Raw genomic sequence first — 18,113 nt, 5'->3', positions numbered from 1 at the left:
TCATGCTTAACATAATTTTTCAGTAAGGCTGAGAACTGGTTCTAATCCAGCAGATATTAATCGATTTTGAAATTTTTACTGGAAAATAATAAGAAATCAAACCTCATTCTGTGTTAACTTGGTAAGGAGCTCGATGTATTTGAAGTAATGGAAGCAATGTGAGACAGGTCCCAGAATTAACTTGGGCAGGTAAAATTTGACAGCTTCCTTGAACCCGTGGCCAGAGGACTGCAACTTATCAGAAACCTGCAGAGTAACATTATTATGTTGGTGATTTATCTCAAGAAAGCAAGGAAAGCCTAACCCTTATTTTTAATTTAATTGAAAATATAGGGGAAGGGTTACTTTTTAGTTCGATTTTTTTAACAAGAATTGATTAGATAGAGGGACTGAAAATATTTGTCTTTTTGTCTGTCAGCCTATCTGTCTGTTCATCTGTCTATCTATCTATCTATGTATTACCTCTGGCCTAGAAAGAATATTGACCAGGTATTGACTAGATTTAGGACTCAAAACTATCTATCTATCTGTCCTATGTCTATCTATCTATTACCTCTGGCCTAGAAAGAATATTGACCAGGTATTGACTAGATTTAGGACTCAAAACTTCGTCTGCAAACTTTTCATAAACATCAAATTCCTCCGCCTCCGCCAATTCTTCGAAGCAGGGACCAACAGCAGTCACCTGAACATTATAATTAATATTTGTACCAGGCAGGGACTGGACATTTGCAAAAAATTACACTGGTACCCAAAGTTTTATAACCACGTTTCTTATTTGTTGTCTTATAAACTTGAGGTATTTTTATTGAATTGTGAAGGATTGCTTCCAAATACTACCTAGTGTCTTAACTTTTTAACCAATAATTTATTCTACAGATGGACGGTACAATTCTGTTTATATTTAATTGGGGATGTATTGTATATCAATTTACCGTCCATTGTCTTATCCCTAAAGATCCCTGATTTGTGTCATTAGGTTTTCTCATTACGTTTCTAATGAAACCTTTCAGTAAATCAAAGGAGAATTCAAAAATTGTCAGCGAAACAAAATATTATTTTGGAAACCAGGACTAAAATAAAGTAAAATCTACTGCTAAAATGATTAAAATAGACGCAAATATCACAAAAACAAAAACAAAAACAAAAAAATCTATTTAAAAAGTTTAAAAAAAAACATTAAATGGACGAATGACTTTATTGTAGAGCTGACATGTTCTTAAAATACCTCATTGTAAAAGAAATCCTTACACAAGGTTTGAAATAGATAAGACGATTCTATATTACCTGTCCCTCCTCCGCCATCTCCAATGTGTCCTCCAGACTGGAGATGAGTGTCATGGTGAGCTCCACAATGTCGGTGATGTTGGAGAATATTGCGTCTACTTCGTCGGGAGTGGCGTACTCAACCTGTAGGATTTGCAGACGAAACACCTAGAATAATTGCAGCTTATAATCAAATTGAAATAAATCATGAAGCTTGCGTGTTTTCAGCAGCCGTTGAGGGGAAACATATTATAGTAAAATTGACGACCTCTCAAGATATTGTCATTTATATTATTATACCTCTCAAATATTATCTAACATTTATCTCACTTGTTGGTTATTAGGGGATTTTTTCCCCCGGCTTTTTTTTGAAATTCAAGTAGTGCAGTTGCAATTATTATGCCTTTTGGTGAAAAAACACTTGTGTAAAATTTTTAATCATTTTGGACAAGTATTATGCCCAGTAATTTCACTTTGAAATTTTGACGCCCCCCTTATGGGGATAAAAAAATCATTGCATCAGAATTATGGCTTCATGGTGCTCCCTGGATAGGTCTTGAGGAGTAGAATCAGGAATTTTTTAAATTATCAAAATATCTCGTTCCTAGCCTGAGAAAAGTTTAAAAAAAACCTTAAAAAAGCCATTTTTGAAAATTGGCCAATTTTAAGAGGTTTTTTGAACTTTTCTCAGGCTAGGAACGAGATATTTTAAAAATTTCTACTCCTCAAGACCTATTCAGGAAGCACCATGAAGCCATAGTTCTGATGCAATGATTATTTGACCCCCATAGGGGGGGCGTCAAAATTTCAAAGTGAAATTAATGGGCATAATACTTGTCCAAAATAGTTAAAATTCTTACACAAGTATTTTTTTCACCAAAAGGCATAATAATTGCAACTGCACTACTTGAATTTCAAAAAAAGCCGGGGGAAAAAATCAATGGTTATACCTTATACCTGGAATATTTTCAGGAATCGGGTAAAATAATGGTCTATGAGGTTGAGGGGAAATTAGACTGAAAATAACTATGGTTTACAACCACTTGATCTTATTCGTTGGCTTTAAACAAATTACAGTAGTGTCCAAACTTTTCAACTAGAGGCAAAATGTAGACAATAACAATAGAATGAACCGTAAAAATATTAATATCTCAAGAACCTTTTTTTCTATCCATCTATCTAACTATGTATTGTACCTTGGTTATCATAATAAGATCTCTTAAATATGATCTCTCGCACATGATAAGATCATTTGCAACATAATTATCTTTCTATCTATCTATTCATCTTTTAATAACAATACCTTGGTTATCATATTAAGATCTCTTAAATATGATTTCTCGCACATGATAAGAATATTAGCAACATAATTAAACTATCTATCTATTTATCCATCTTTAACACCAGCTATCTATCAATCTATCTATCTATCTATCAATCATTACTAGCAATACATTACTAAAAAAACTCAGATTACTTTAGGTGTTACTTTAAAAATATAATTTTAATAAGTATTAAATAAAAATAATTCCAATTATCCCAAGATTATTCTTTAATGAAAAAAAATATTCTTTTTAGAAAAATTACATTACTTGCGGATATAATTGAAAGGGGGGGGGGGGGAGAGCGGATGTGCCACCAAATGTAAAACGCGCATGATCTTAGCCCATAAAAGAGTTACATGAATGTGGATTTGTGAATATGGAAGTTTTTTAGCAATATCCCGCAATTTTTTTCCATTTCTTGCAAAGTACAGCTATGACATTCTAAATAAAATTGTTGAATCAAAATTGCAGGGTGGCCACAGACTTTTTTTCAAAATAGCATAAAATAGTATGCAAAAAAAAGTAAATAGTATGCAATAGTATGTAAAATTTTTAAAAATAGTATGCAAATTTTTTAAAAATAGTATGAAATAGTATGCATTTTAAACAAAATAGTATGAAATAGCAAGCATTTAAAACACTATAGGGCCTTAAAATGTTGGTTAGCTATCAGTAATTTGAAATGTCCGTCTGTCCGTATGTCTTAGTTTGGGGGAAACGTGATTTTCTCGGCTCCTATAAAAGATAAAAGGCTAATATTTTTAGACAACATTCCCATTATAAAGGAGCACAATTAACCATAAAACATCAATGGTGGTAGGACCGCTTTTTAGCAGATTTTAGGCTATTTTTGTATTTTTCACATTTTTCTCCATATCTTTGGTGTTTATGGTCCGATTTCCAAAAATTTTTCAGTTATAGTATCAAAATTAAATTTCCTGTCGTTTCAAGAAAACAACTATGACGGTCAGACTGCCTTTAAGCAGGTTTTAGGCTATTTTTGTATTTTTCACATTTTTCTCCATACCTTTGGTGTTTATGGCCTGATTTCCGAAGGTTTTCAGTTATATATATCAAAATTAAATTTCCTGTCGTTTCAAGAAAACATCAATAGCGGTCAGACTGCCTTTTTGCAGGTTTTTGGCTATTTTTATATTTTTCACATTTTTCCTCCTATCTTTGGTGTTTATGGTCCGTTTTTAAAAATTTTTGTAGTTAAATATATCAAATTAAATTTCCCGTTGGTTTAAGCATCCAGTGTGTAATTTACTTTGACCGTCAGTCTGTTAGTCATAGTACTGAAATATAAATATTAAGAAATTAAAAACAAATGTTGAAAAGGTTTCGTGATTTTTTCCTAATATACATGCTTTAAACAACTAATATCTAAATTCTTATTTATTTGTTTGTGCTTCGCTACTTATGGATGTTGTCATCCTTGTTGTTCATATATAGGACAATCCGGTCCAAAAGTATGTAGCGCAGCGATAACACTAAATACTGAAATAAAACTGATATACTAGATATGGCATATTTATTTAAAGTAGATCGACACATTCCAATAGTATACAATTGATTCTAAATTCTTAAAACCAGCCTATCTATGATTAGAAAGTACGTAGCATTTTTAACATTTTTCATATAGACAGTAGCTGCGCTATTTTAAGTTGTGTATGTTCAATTTATACTTTTTACGTCCATATATTGTCGCGACAGGTTATGTTCAGTGTCAGTATATTGTTTACCTTTACTACAGCTGGGAGTTTTTTTAAGTGCTGCTTTTCTATAAATAGGTTCTCATGTATATCCGTCCTTACGTAACGGATAGCTCTTGACGATAATTTAGGTATGTTAAAGTTGTCCTATTGTTTTCAAACTGCATTATATGATGTCCGAAACCGTTAGATACTTTATAATTATTGTCAGTATGATTTAATTATGATTCAAAGGAAGATTAGCCACAATTTTATGAACGATTATTTTTAGTTTAATTTTTATCCTATAATATAAGTAGTAGGTAAGTTTGTTTTTCTAAAGCCAAAAGTATGTTGGTCCTAATCGGTTATACTTTTCAGCTAAGCTCATAAAAAACTTGGTTGGTTTTAAGCTATTTTCCTGAGGCGAGGGGCGAAGGAACAAGTGTTATGTAATTGATAAATCAACCCTATCATCTAATTGCAAAAGGGGGTGGGGGGAGAAATGTGGTGACTCGTCAAACGTGACACGACATACCAGCAATTTTATTTTGGGTGCTACTCCCTTAGTTTTAGAGATAATTGGGTGAAATCTTTTTGGTTGTGTCACTAATTACCCCAAGTTTTGGTATTTTTCAAAAAAAAATCTTTACATTGAATGTAGAAATACCAATAACTTTCAATAAAGGTACAACAATCTGAACTGAAAGACTACTTTCTTCTGGAAACATTTCTAAAAAAAAATTGAAAACAAAGTAGCGATTTTGCCGTATTTTCACAGTAGCATTTGATAGGTTATTTTAGGTTAGGTAAGTGTTAATGATTGCCCCGCAGGGTTAGAGCCCCCCGCAGCTCTAGAAATAGGATACTAGGGACTAGATACTGTTAAAATGCGATGAAACCTGCTACTTGGCTTTCTTTTCATGATCAAAAAAATCAGTTTGTTTTAGTTACCTAAAAATTGAAGATTTATCTGAAATCCAAAGAAATAGTGGAAATAGTATGCAATTTTGGACAATAGTGGAAATAGCATATTTTTTTGGAATAGTTTGCATAGTATGCAAAAATAGTGGAAATAGTAGGTATGTTTGTGGCCAGCCTGAAATTGAGTAAGGGGAGGTTTTTAATTAACTATCTCATAATCAATGTGTAAATGGCACTTAGAATTCGAATTTCGATCTGAAATTTTGCATGAGTAATCCTAGGTAACGATCTGAGATAATCTCACGGGACCTTTTGCCCAACCTAAGTCTGGTTATTTGTGAGGTCTAAGAAGAAGAAAAAATCCCGGATTGGATGAAGCACAACGTCGCTGCGCGCCGTCAAAAATCACTTGTCAGCTCATTTTGCCCCCTCTAACTCTCACCTCGTGCCATTTTTCTGTGTAAAGATTATGATTATAATCTTTTGCGTAAGTCTGATTTTTTTCCCTAGACCTCACAAATAACCAGACTTAGGTTGGGCAAAAGGTCCCGTGAGATTATCTCAAACCGTTTGGGCGTGGCGGGCCGAAAACCGCAAAAAATGGCCTAAAAATTGACCAGCCTGTCATTTCATTAAAGTTTTTTCAGTTTCCCCTTAAAGGAGGGGAAGGAGTCGTTTTAGAGACTTCAAGCATCTCTTTGATGTTGAACGACTTTTTGAGGCGGACATTTCTTTACTTATATTTGGTTCGCCTCCGACTGACCGTTTAGCCGTTATTCGCCGCCGAAGGCATGATTTTTGGCGATTTTTGCCGTTTCCGAGGTTTTAATGGACATTTAGGAGGGGAAAGAGTTGTCCAATCAAGTTGACGATGAAGTACATTTTTGTAGGCAATTGCATTGGCTTAATTTCATGTGAAGTAAAATTTTTTGTTCCTCCAACCGGTTTTACTCCAGTTGAATCGATTTACTGATACCCCCTAAAAACCGATTTTTTATAAAAACCGGTTTTTGCCGGATCCGGCTCAAATTTTGCATGGAGTCATCCTTTGGTATTCCCCACAGTTGATACTTGACTCGGCAAGATCCCAGAAAAGTGTGGTATATCTAACCCCCCCCCCCCCCCCCCCTACGTAGGAATCAACTTTTTGAAACATATTTTTGCTTTAAATCATGTGAAATGATACAAAAAACATTTTTTAGATTTCTAGTACCAGTAACTACCGCCCGACTAGAACCGTTTGAAAAGGTTTTTGAGCGGCAAAGAGTATTATGTGGACTCTTGGGGATAGGTTTTGTGATGGATTTGCCTTGAAAATAGCCAAAAAAATGGCTAAACGGCTGAGCTGCCAGTCGTTAGCCTTTTACTTTTCCAACTTTTTGTTCGATTTAAGGAAAATAGCCCTACCAAGGATTAATCATGCAAAATTTCAGATCGAAATTCGAATTCTAAGTGCTATTTACAAATTGATTTTTAGTTACGATGATCAAAAATACATGGGTGTATAATATATTTTACATAGGATCCCCTGCTCAGGGGGGAGGGGGTAAAAAAAAAATATGTAGTTGGGGGGGGGGAAAAAATGTAAAAATTAAGAGGACTATAAGCATTTTTCTCTCTTTTTCTACCCTCTTTGGTGAAAAAACTAAAAAATAAGCTTATGGGGGTATAATATGAATAAAATAAAGAGTTCTCAAAATATTTTTTCATTCTATCCCCTTCCTTGCTGGAAAAAAACTAAAAGGGGAAAAAAATTGCAGCAGAGGAATAAAAATGAATCTTGTGCAGAATATACACACAACACCCCTGTGATAAGATTATTAGCATCATAAATATCTATTTATCTATTTACCCATCTATCTATCACTAATAATACCTTGGTTATCATATTAAGATCTCTTAGATATGATTTCTCACACATGATAAGATTATTAGCAACATAATTAAACTATCTATCTATTTATCCATCTCTAACACCCTATCTATCAATCTATCTATAATCTATCTATCATTACTAATAATACCTTGGTTATCATATTAAGATCTCTCAAATATGATTTCTCGCACATGATAAGATCTCTGACAACTTCATCATAAGTTTGAGCTGGTCTGTTTCTGTAGAGATATAATTTTATTTATTTAGAAAAGATACCCAACACAGGGACAGAATTTAAACTGGTACCCAAAGTTTCATTAACAAAATTTCTTATTCGTTAATTTAAAAACTTTTGGTACTTTTATCAGATCTTGATTGGTTGCTTTAAACTTGCTATAATCAAACTATTCAAATAATAAAATGGTTAATAATTTGAGTACTCCCCCCCGACAGAACTATGAACTCTGGCCGCAGCGCTCGGCTCCCTACCCTGCCTAGACGTAGCGCTCGGCCCCCTTGCCTATAACCTAACCTAACCTAACCTAAAATAGTTCCTCTCTGTCGGGGGGGAGGGGGGGGGGGGAGGGGGATATGATGAGTGTCCGTCTAAAGGAGGTAAAAGATCCAAAGAACTTATGGAAAGCTTTGTTTTGCTAAATAAATATTGAATTTTAACTTTTTTAAGGCTATTTAAAGGTGTAAACGTTATCCAACAGAAATGAAGCCCTAGAGAAATATACCCCTACCCTTTATCTTTATTCAAATATAAAAGGTGGGTTCGAGACCCGCCACACCCCCCCTCCTAAACTTCTGTATTTAAATAAAATGTGCATCCCTGAATGCTCCATGAGATCTCTCTTCATAAAGAACTTCCTCCTGGTAGAACATATCCATCAAAGCTTTGTCTGCACAGATAGCAACCTAAAGAAAAAATTGGTAAAAAGATCATTAAAATCAATTGAAATATTAAATTACTGTAATTTTACCAGAAAGGAAGGGGACAATGGGCTGTTTATTACACTAGTCTCTAAAGTTTTTAATAACGTTTTCTTATTCGTTGGCTTAACAACTTTGGGGACTGTTAATGAATTTACATTGGTTGATTCATTAAGTTGAGTGTTCAAACGTTTCAACAACTTTATTTAATATACACAAGGGGTAATTTTGTGGATCCTTATTGGGGATGCACATCAATTTATCGACCATCGTCTTATCCCTTTAGATCCCTGATGTCTGTCTTTGATTTTTTTGGTGCTACGCTACTTATGAATGTTGTTATTCATCCTTGTTAAAATTTTCTTCACCTTAACGTCCTCACTAGAAATTTGAATTCTGCGCATCTGCTTGATATAGCTACCCGTCAGTTTCATAATATCCGTGGCTATATATTCTAATACTGCCACTATGTACAGAGCAACCTAGAAATGGATATATTATTACTTGGATAATACACCAGATTATCATGATATCCGTGGCTATATATTCTAATACTGCCACTATATACATAGCAACCTAGAAATGGATATATTATTACTTGGATATTGCACCAGATTATCATGATATCCGTGGCTATATATTCTAATACTGCCACTATGTACAGAGCAACCTAGAAATGGATATATTATTACTTAGATATTACACCAGATTATCATGATATCCGTGGCTATATATTCTTATACTGCCACTATGTACAGAGCAACCTAGAAATGGATATATTATTACATGGATATTACACCAGATTATCATGATATCCGTGGCTATATATTCTCATACTGCCACTATGTACAGTGCAACCTAGAAATGGATATATTATTACATGGATATTGCACCAGATTATCATGACATCCGTTGCTATATATTCTAATACTGCCACTATGTACAGAGCAACCTGGAAATTGATATATTATTACTTGGATATTACACCAGATTATCATGATCTCTAAGAAAGTGAAACTTGTAGCTGGCTGAAATAAAGATTTTTCCCTTTCTTAATGAATAAACGAACTGATTTATAAATGACATGGGGAATAGCAACGACAAATTTTCCCCTGTTATAATATCCATGTATATTGTACATCCATTAAACTATGTATTGTAAAAGCGGGTGATTTACGTAAAACTTAAAACAAATGTGTAATTAGTGTAAATTACATAAATGTATATAAACGTAGGTATCTTATTTGTATTGTTCAGGGTCACTTTAAATCCCCAACTGTAAACAAAAACAACCCTTCATATTAAAATACTTACATCCAATTTGTTTTGAAGAATCTCTTTGGATAGAGCTATGTGAATCTTGGAATCTGGCATTATCAGGTCCAGCTTCTTTCTTCCTTTACCCAGAGACTGTTTCACCTAGAAATAATAGAGCTATGTGAATCTTGGAATCTGGCATAATCAGGTCCAGCTTCTTTCTTCCCTTACCCAGCGACTGTTTTACCTAGAAATAATATTTAAATTTATAATTTGGGTGCATGTGACATTTCTATCTACAATGGGCAGAAATAGAGTATATGTTTTTTTTTAAATTATTTTTGTGCCAGTGTAGATATACTTATGGCAGTAACTTTAAAAATGTATTTTTGTAAGAGATTTAAACATTTTACAAAAAAAACATCTAGCTGTATTTCTGCTTCTTGTTAAAACTTAAAATTGCAGTGACCCTAAGTTCGTAACTTTTTTTGAGTCCAGGAGGCAATACATAAGCAATCAATAAAAAGGACCTTGTATAAAAAACCCAAGTATTAGTACATTTTCTTAAAAAAGAAAATACATTCTTAACCTCGTTTTTTAATGAATAGTTAGGTAAAAAAACATTTATTTACAATTAAAATAGTATCTCATCCCTGTATATGAGTTCGCTAAAGTCAATACAACAACATCTTTTTAGACATAATTGTAAAAATGTTTATACCTCTGCTATGGCCCATTTGTCAATAGGAGTAGGGAATGTATTTAGCACTCGTTCTTCAACATCCTAAAATTTGATTTGTTTAGAGTTAGTATTCTTGGGTGTGCCTGTGCATACATAAATAGAATTACAATTATACTTAAATAAGTTAGGTAGCTGGTATAATAAACAGAAAGCCCCCCACTTGACTTTTAGATCCTATTCTATGAAGTAGTAAGTTTTTTTTAGTCTATAATATTTTAAGGAAAATTCTTATAGGTCCTTGGATAGTTATAGGCCTTTATAAATTTTCATACTTTTTGGTCTTGGTAATAGTGTGGTTTAAGGCTATTTTATGCCTACCCCTTTAAGTTCAGAGCCCCTAAATACCACTAGTTGAAATAAAGGGGCCGGGTGGTGGTTATTTTATTTTTATTCTTAACCCCTGAGGAGGTTTTTATACCTGCGTTGCCCTGTACCCAGTATAACCCAACCTAACCCAGCTTAAGGTAAAAATAAACCCCAGAAAAACTATCTCCCCATTATTTTCAACAAAAAAAAGGGAGGAGGGGGGTAGATTCTATGCTCGACTGGACACTTTGAGGGAAAACCACCACAAATTCTTGCATTGTACCTACCGTAACACTCTGAGGAGGTGGCTTAGACGACAACATTGCCAACAGTTTGAGAATCAAGGACTCAACATACTCTAAAGATTCATCTTTGGCTGACAAGTTTGGGTGATTCTGACTCAATAACCTCTTCAAAGCTGGTACAAATTGACCTTGGAACATTGTTGTTTTATTATCAAGACTCATTAACAATGAAACAATCTAGTAAATTTTTAAAAACCAATTACGCATAGAGTAACTGGAATGTAGTTTATTATTATATGCTAACTTTTTACGTTTCTCTAATTTAGAGCTAAATAAATAATCCTATAATATAAGGTATGAGCTTTTTTAGGATGGTTTTAGGCTATTTTCCTTACTTCCGCCGCCTTAACCTAAGCCCTAGGGGCGAAGCAACTAGTTTTTAATTCAGTCCGACTCTTATGATCTCGGTAACCGCTGATCTAATTAGGCAGTTCTCAGGGATTAAACCCACTAGTAATGTGACGGTTTTAAACTATTTTCTATGGGGCTTGGAACGAATCAACAAGCATTTGATAAATAGATTCTTGATAACAAAACATTCCTTTTAGATTTTTAAGTCCCTCCTCCTCCACTGGATCTAGACCCGGAGGACCCGCCTGACCTCCAGCCTCCCCGCCAACCTGGCTGCTGGAACTATGGCTGGACAGCATTGTAACAGGATGGAGGTGTCCAGGTATGGATCTGGATTATGGCAAGTAGTCTGCTTCACTCTTACTGGTTGCCTAAAATGTTTTTTTTTATTACTCAACTATAAAATACAAAGGGGGGAGGCGGAAGTAACACTTTATTAGACCAAAAGAAATAGTCAAAGGAACTCAACAAAATAAAGAGTTACAACTCTGAGATTTGACATAACAGTTGCTTTAAAGAGGTACAATATTGAACTGTGAAGAATCGGCGGCGGAACTGCCTAAAACTGTCGTTTCCCACTGAATTTGTTTTGCCTTTTCTCACCAAATTCAAATATAAGGAACGACAGGAAAGTATAAGGCTGATAGTTTCGGTTTCAAAAAGTGTCACTTCCGCCCCCCTCCCTTTATGTTGCTCCTTTTTACGCGTAAAAACTTTATAAGAAATAAGTTATTGCATCACAAAAACATTACTGATTTCTTTTAAATGTGTAATTAGAATGATTACGTGTTAAAATGTTATATACTTAAATATTCCTTATATTGAAGGAAATAATGACAAGAAAAATAAAAGGTCTATCTTTAATAAGAAGCTGAGTAAATATTATTTCCCCCTTAGCATTACATACTGACGGACGGACGGCCTGACGGACGGACAAAGGGAATTGTAGAGTAACTTCGCTAAAAAGGTTAGGTAAAAAAGATATCAGTGTCAAATTTGATTATATGATGATAAAATTACCATAGATTACCCTTCTATTAAATTAAGAAAAAAAATAAGTTCCATTAAAACATTTATTTAAAAGATGAGAGTACTAGTGAGTGAGAGAAAAGACAAGTTACCCCAGGGAATAGACTGCTAGCAACTTTAATTATGACGTCATTACAATAGAGTTAATTGAGGCTTAATTCTTATTTTTTTTAGAATAAAAAAGTATTTTAGACAGTTTGACTATTTGAATTTTTTAGTTAAAGGTTAAATTCAGTTTTAGTAGATACCCTTGTTAATAGACGTTCAAGGATGGGGGTAAAGGGGATGATTAACCCCCTCAAACCTTTCAAACATTAAACAAAACTTGGACGTCCCTGCCCGTGCCCTTGTTCTAACTGGAAGGGTACCTAACCTTAAGGTGAACAACAAACACACTAGGTTTAACACAAACCCAATACCCTTTTCATTATGATTTATTTCAAAATAAGAGGGGGATTTTATGCTAGACTAGCAACTTCGTGGTAAAATTTTTAAATGTCCATTTTAGCGTTACACCTTTTGAAATAATATTTTGAACTTTTAAACTTTTAGTTAAAAAAATGACACCATGTTTGATTTTGCGAAAGGTTAAACGTCAATGGTTTAAATTCATTAACTTTATTAGTGATTAAAGATTAAAACTACGCTTTTCCCACAAAAAAATTACTTGATGATCATAGTTTTTTATCGCATTGTATTATTGACAGCTGTCTGCGGATATCAAAATGAAAAAATAAAATTCAAAAACCAGTTTTGTTAGCCTAAACTCAGGCCTTCTGGCCCTCGGGAATTAATATCATGAATTTATTTTAATATTCGTGGAAAATTGTCTGCTATATATGTTTAGGCAGTGACTGTGACAGTGTGAACTGGTTCTAATCCAGCGGATATATAATCCGGTTTCGAAGCCAAACTGAAAAAAAAACACTTACCATTTGAACAGTTTTTGTTTTGTGTCTGACGATGTAAAAAATCACTTGAAACTGAGCATTTTTATTATCTGCAAAATATTAGATTAATCATTGCACTTTTCATTTGTTTAGATAATATCACAATCGACAGGGATAGAGGGATAGAACAATGGAAATAATATAATCTTACATACTAACTCGTATTCGTATTAGAGGATTTTTTCCCGGCTTTTTTTGAAATTCAAGTAGTGTAGTTGCAATTATTATGCCTTTTGGTGAAAAAACACTTGAGTAAAAATTTTAACCATTTTAGACAATTATAATGCCCAGTAATTTCACTTTGAAATTTTGTCGCCCCCCTTATGGGGGTCAAAAAATCATTGCATCAGAACTATGGCTTCATGGTGCTCCCTGAATTTTTGAAATTTTCAAAATATCTCATTCCTAGCCTGAGAAAAACTCAAAAAACCTCTAAAAATTGGCCAATTTTCAAAAAAAGTGTTTTTTCACCAAAAGGCATAATAATTGCAACTGCGCTACTTGAATTTCAAAAAAAGGCCGGGGAAAATAAATCCTCTAGTTCGTATAGATCTACTTGTGTTAGAATGCAGATATTATTCCGGGGAAAATGAGTTGAAGATTAAATTATCCGCTATTAACCACTCCCCATCCCTGCAATGTACTGCATGTATTTGATTTCTTAGTTCTGAGGAATTTCAAATTTCACAATATGATGAAATGTTTTCTTTCAAACCTTAGAATTTTTGTGATAAAAAAATAAAAAAACTTAATTTTTAAATATAGAGTAATACGTCTTCTTTTAAAAGGAACTAAAAATACAAAATATATAAATCCTTTTTAAAGAAAACGACTAAAAACAAATACATATTAATTATCAAGAATTGACGATGTTTCCTTTCTGCTAATATCATTTAAACACAAAATAATCAAATAACATCATGTAAACTACTTCTAAAGAAGACTTCAAGAAAAAAAATATAAAATTTAAGATCCTTGGCGACTAACTCCATCTTGATTTCTTTTCCCTAAAAACAAAATATAAATGTTCTTTCCTTTTGAAGAAAATACACACAAAAATATTTAGCGATTTAAATCGAGCTCAGTCATGTAATATGTAATACCTATTAGAGCTTGGTAATAAGGTGTGTGAATAAAAAGGATAAAAATTTCGAGAATATTTTTCTATCTTTTAAACATTTAATTTTTACCATACCTAAACTAAAAAGTTTTACCAACACGTTCCCTTATTTGTTGGGTTAAATCTTGATTGGTTGATTTAGACTTACAATATCTAAACTTTTTAACCAATAATTTTAATCTACAGAAGTGGAAACTTTTGTTTAGAATCAATGGTTCAGCATGCATACTTATCCCTTAAAATCCCCGCTCCTTAATATTTTCACCTACCTTAGTACAAGTTCTTCATTTTCATCTAGGGCAGTGTAAAGATTATTTTTCTTATGTGTGGCTTTCATCCAGCTTAAATATCCAATACATCTAAAATATTTGTAATACTCTAATTTTTGTCTGTTTGTTTTTATTTCTTCTGAGGGAGGGTGGGGAGTGGTAAACTGAAGTGGTAAATCTGTACTTCATTAATTACAATTACATTAATTTATCATCCATTGCCCTATCCCGTATGACCCCCCCCCCTATTTTTGAAAAAAGAAAAAAGTGGGGGTGGGGGGTTAGTTTATTATTATTTTTAAATTACTTTAAATTAGGAAAGGGGGGGGGGGGGCTTCTGTGCTCGACTAAGCACTTTGAGGGAAACCGCCTTAAACATTAAACAAAACCATACCCTGAAAAGGCAATGACACCAAAGGCCATCATATATTTATTTGGTTTGGCATACAGCTCAAAATTAAATGTTCTGAAAAGACTGCTGGTCTGCATTGATCTGATGCCATCCCCGGCAGCTGGAGCCGTCGTGGCCGCTGCTGGCGGCGGTACTGAAGCTTTGGCAGGTTCCTGTTTATCATACTTGGAGTTGATTTTAAAAAAATAATAACTAGCGGCTACGCTCCTAACATCTAGACTTTATTTGAAAAAATAGAAAAAAAACAGAAAAATAGCCTAAAATTGTCCCAGACTTAAATCGAAAACCTAGGACCTATGTGAAGTTTCTTTAAAATAAAGATTCAGAAACCATTCGTTTCAGTTGTTAGTCAGATCATAAGCTACAGACAAAATACTGTACTACTTTATAATATAGGATAATCTATAATCTGTAGTTTTCTGTATAAAATTGCAAAAAGCAAGTAACAGGATATCTGTCTGTCTGTGAACAGCGAAAAACAACTCTTTCCTGACTCATTTTAATTAATAATATATTGTCTGTATTTGTTCTAAATATCTATAGCATTTGTTTTTTCTGAAACAGATTTAATTACAACATAAACAAAGAAAAACTGTGTAAAATAATCAACTCTGAATGAATAATAATACAAAATAACTCTTTGGAAAAGACAGACTTTCCAAATAATTACAATAAGGAAATTTTTTGAAAAGTTTTTTTTGGGGGAAAAAATCACAGTGAAAATAAAGACTACAACTTGGAAAGAATCTGGGTGCTAGGACCACATTTTCTTAATCCAAGGCCGCCTTCCTCTAGAGGCTCCATGGATTTATTAGCAGCAATGGCTGTGACAGCTCTGAAGGTTCTGGGCTCTGTAACTGCCATGTTGGCCAGAACTTTACGGTCCAGGTGAACTCCTAATCTGGATAGGGCGTCTCTCATGTGCCAACCATTGTAATTAAGCTCCTAAAAAGAATGTGAGATTTACAAATCTAAGATTAAATTGAAGTAAGATGGATAATAAAAATTGTGCTTTCCCTCAAAATGTCCACCGACCAAAGACACCCCCCCCCCCCTATTATTTTTAAAATTAATTGAAAATAAAATGTTGAGGAGCAGGTAAGTTTTTTCTCGTATTTATTCGAAACCGATTAATATCCGGTGGATTAGAACCGGTTCTCATCCATACGAAAAAACTATGTCCAGCATCGTATTATATCCAGTTTTCTACGAATTTAATCTTATAATTGTACATTTTATATCCGCGGAAAGATGTTTATAATACGATGCGAGAAATAACTATTCAGGGGTGTATATTCTGCACAAGATTTATTTTTTTCCCCTGCAACAAATTTTTTTATTTTTTTTCCCCCCTAGATTTTTCTTAAAAAGTAGGGGGGAAAATAGAAAAATATTTAAAGAACTCTATATTTTATTTATTTTATCCCTCCTACCACACATTTTTTTAGTTTTTTAACCAAGGAGGGGGGCGAAATGGAAAAAATGTTTTCAGTTTTCTTAATTTTTACATTTTTTTTCCCTCCAACCACTTATTTTTTATTTTTTTTCCCCCCCCCCCTGAGCAGGGGATCCCATGCAGAATATACACCCCTGTAACTATTCCTTCCCCTAACACTGCTGTGCTACCCAGATAAAGTTATAATGAAACAAACGAAAAGCTACCCCCCCCCCCTCCTTATTTTGAGTTTATTTTAGAATAAGTGAGGGGGTTTCTGCGCTCGACTGCGCACTTTGAGGGAAACTACTAAATTATAATGATGCAATTCAAGCTTGAATATTTTAATTTTACCTGACAAGCACCTTCAATTCTGGTGTCCCACAGCTCTTTGACATCCCGCTTTCTAATGGTTCTCATTTCACTCTAAATATCAACACATAAAAATGTGTGAAATTTCATCAATAATGTTTCTTAAAATCTACTATTTGCTAAGAAAGGTTGATAATTTTTAAACTTTAAGCGGAATCGTGTATCTAAAAGTTAAGTAAAGAAAGGATTTTAAAGTAGTTAAGTACAAAAATTACGGACAAAGTGAGAGAGTAAAACCTTATATATCAAAATAAATATGTCTCTAGTAGCATAACCGAGAGACAAACTGATGGATCAAACTCTTTGGTGAGGTGTATCTCCACAAGAAAATATTCAGTCTAATCTAATTAGCAGCCGAAATATCACATTTTCTCCATAGCGTTAAGTGAAATATAGAGTAGCTACGCAAAAGCAACACACGCACCTGATATGTAAGGGAACGATACCAAACTCTCATGGCTAATTTTGTATTTCTAAATCTTCCGTAGAAATGGGCTGCCTGCTGGTACATTCTTCGGCGGTTCCAATACCTGGCATTAGATGTCACAAATTATGATTTGTTATGTTTTAGGAATTTACCTATACCAAACTGTTGGAGCACCATAGACCCATATCAAATGTAGGGAAGGAGAAGCTATGAAGACATACATCCTTGTTAAACCAATACCAAATGTTTAATTAAAATATATTTATTATTTGTTATGTTGTTGTTAAATCATTATTTAAACTTTATTTGTTTATGGGGCTTTTTCTATTGCAGAAAGTAAAACTGATTCTGGGCTAAATTATATATCAATATCAAAGTTCATTATTGTTTCAGAGAGAGATGTGAATGTGTTCGTTCTTGTTAAATTGGGACAGCTGTCATAATTGCACTGCTCTACCGTTTTAGGTAACTCTTTCAATGGTAGCAGCAAGAGCAAATAAGACTACAGGACCTCTATTAACTGGAAAAATATCTTTTTCTCTTTCTCTTGAAGTGAATTAAAACCCAATCAAGCGTGATACTAAAGACTAACTAAAGGTGTTTAGAGAAAGTCTCAAGTGGGTTGAAGCATATCAAATGTAGAGAGAACCGGTGGGTTATATAAAAATAACAAATTCAGCGAGGGATTTGAAACATAACAAAAGTTGTTATTCAGCAGTGGGCACAATACAAAAATATCAAATTCAGTGAGGGGTTTGATTAATACCAAAACGGACGGGGGCGAGACCGTGGATGAATATAAACACAAAAACACAGGGGTTTATAATACCAAAAATAGTTATTAGCCCAGAATCTAAAATGGCAGAAACTGAAAAAGGGGAGCCGGAGAAAGAAAAATGGATAGGATTTGGGAAACCGCTACCAGTCCCTAAAATAGAAGATTACGCCGAATTCGATACATGGTGTAAATGCGTTACAGCATGGTCTAAAACTTGTCATATACCAAAAGAGCAACAGGGGTTTTTTTTAGCACAAGAAATCCCAATTTCAAGCGATAGATACGGCGCAACTTTAAGAGAAGATATTTACAAGAATTGTCCCCCTGATTCCTTGGTAG

The 18,113-nt window shown here is 33.7% G+C and overlaps 4 protein-coding genes across 9 annotated transcripts in view; 1 reads left to right on the top strand and 3 right to left on the bottom strand.

Moving 5' to 3' along the window:
- The window catches only part of Sos (Son of sevenless guanine nucleotide exchange factor), a 32,983-nt gene extending 19,969 nt beyond the window's left edge, over positions 1 to 13,014 (bottom strand). For 3 of the 6 annotated variants that reach the window (XM_080154682.1, XM_080154685.1, XM_080154684.1), the window contains exons 1-11: positions 12,944 to 13,014; positions 11,176 to 11,353; positions 10,614 to 10,762; positions 10,000 to 10,062; positions 9,336 to 9,440; positions 8,390 to 8,503; positions 7,924 to 8,006; positions 7,234 to 7,327; positions 1,288 to 1,434; positions 554 to 685; positions 103 to 246 (exon numbers count right to left, since the gene is read on the bottom strand). In XM_080154682.1, coding sequence (XP_080010808.1) covers positions 103 to 246; positions 554 to 685; positions 1,288 to 1,434; positions 7,234 to 7,327; positions 7,924 to 8,006; positions 8,390 to 8,503; positions 9,336 to 9,440; positions 10,000 to 10,062; positions 10,614 to 10,762; positions 11,176 to 11,281 — 1,137 coding nt within the window. In that variant the 5' untranslated portion in view covers positions 11,282 to 11,353; positions 12,944 to 13,014. Of the gene's footprint in view, positions 1 to 102; positions 247 to 553; positions 686 to 1,287; positions 1,435 to 2,569; positions 2,616 to 7,085; positions 7,145 to 7,233; positions 7,328 to 7,919; positions 8,007 to 8,389; positions 8,504 to 9,335; positions 9,441 to 9,999; positions 10,063 to 10,613; positions 10,763 to 11,175; positions 11,354 to 12,943 lie in introns of those variants that run through there. The other 3 variants (XM_080154683.1, XM_080154687.1, XM_080154686.1) reach the window with 3 other exon arrangements.
- LOC145314675 (signal transducer and activator of transcription 5B-like) overlaps positions 1 to 18,113 on the top strand; it is a 160,437-nt gene that overhangs the window by 81,224 nt on the left and 61,100 nt on the right. The window lies entirely within an intron of this gene.
- Positions 13,002 to 15,275, bottom strand: LOC145314680 (small integral membrane protein 8). Its single transcript, XM_080154697.1, has 4 exons — positions 15,255 to 15,275; positions 14,745 to 14,917; positions 14,351 to 14,440; positions 13,002 to 13,968 (listed from the first exon to the last, which is right to left on the bottom strand). Exons 1-4 carry the CDS (start codon positions 15,258 to 15,260, stop codon positions 13,944 to 13,946), a joined length of 294 nt encoding a protein of 97 aa, XP_080010823.1. The 5' UTR covers positions 15,261 to 15,275; the 3' UTR covers positions 13,002 to 13,943.
- LOC145314679 (large ribosomal subunit protein bL20-like) overlaps positions 15,308 to 18,113 on the bottom strand; it is a 184,246-nt gene continuing 181,440 nt past the window's right edge. The window contains exons 3-5 of the mRNA XM_080154696.1: positions 16,994 to 17,099; positions 16,552 to 16,623; positions 15,308 to 15,707 (exon numbers count right to left, since the gene is read on the bottom strand). Coding sequence (XP_080010822.1) covers positions 15,492 to 15,707; positions 16,552 to 16,623; positions 16,994 to 17,099 — 394 coding nt within the window. The 3' untranslated portion in view covers positions 15,308 to 15,491. The remainder of the gene's footprint in view (positions 15,708 to 16,551; positions 16,624 to 16,993; positions 17,100 to 18,113) is intronic.

This window comes from Acartia tonsa, chromosome 3 (assembly GCF_053477335.1).
Source record: "Acartia tonsa isolate MP-2025a chromosome 3, ASM5347733v1, whole genome shotgun sequence".
Classification (NCBI taxonomy): domain Eukaryota; kingdom Metazoa; phylum Arthropoda; class Copepoda; order Calanoida; family Acartiidae; genus Acartia; species Acartia tonsa.
Note: the sequence above shows the minus strand (reverse complement) of the source record. Positions and strands in the feature narration are given on the sequence as shown.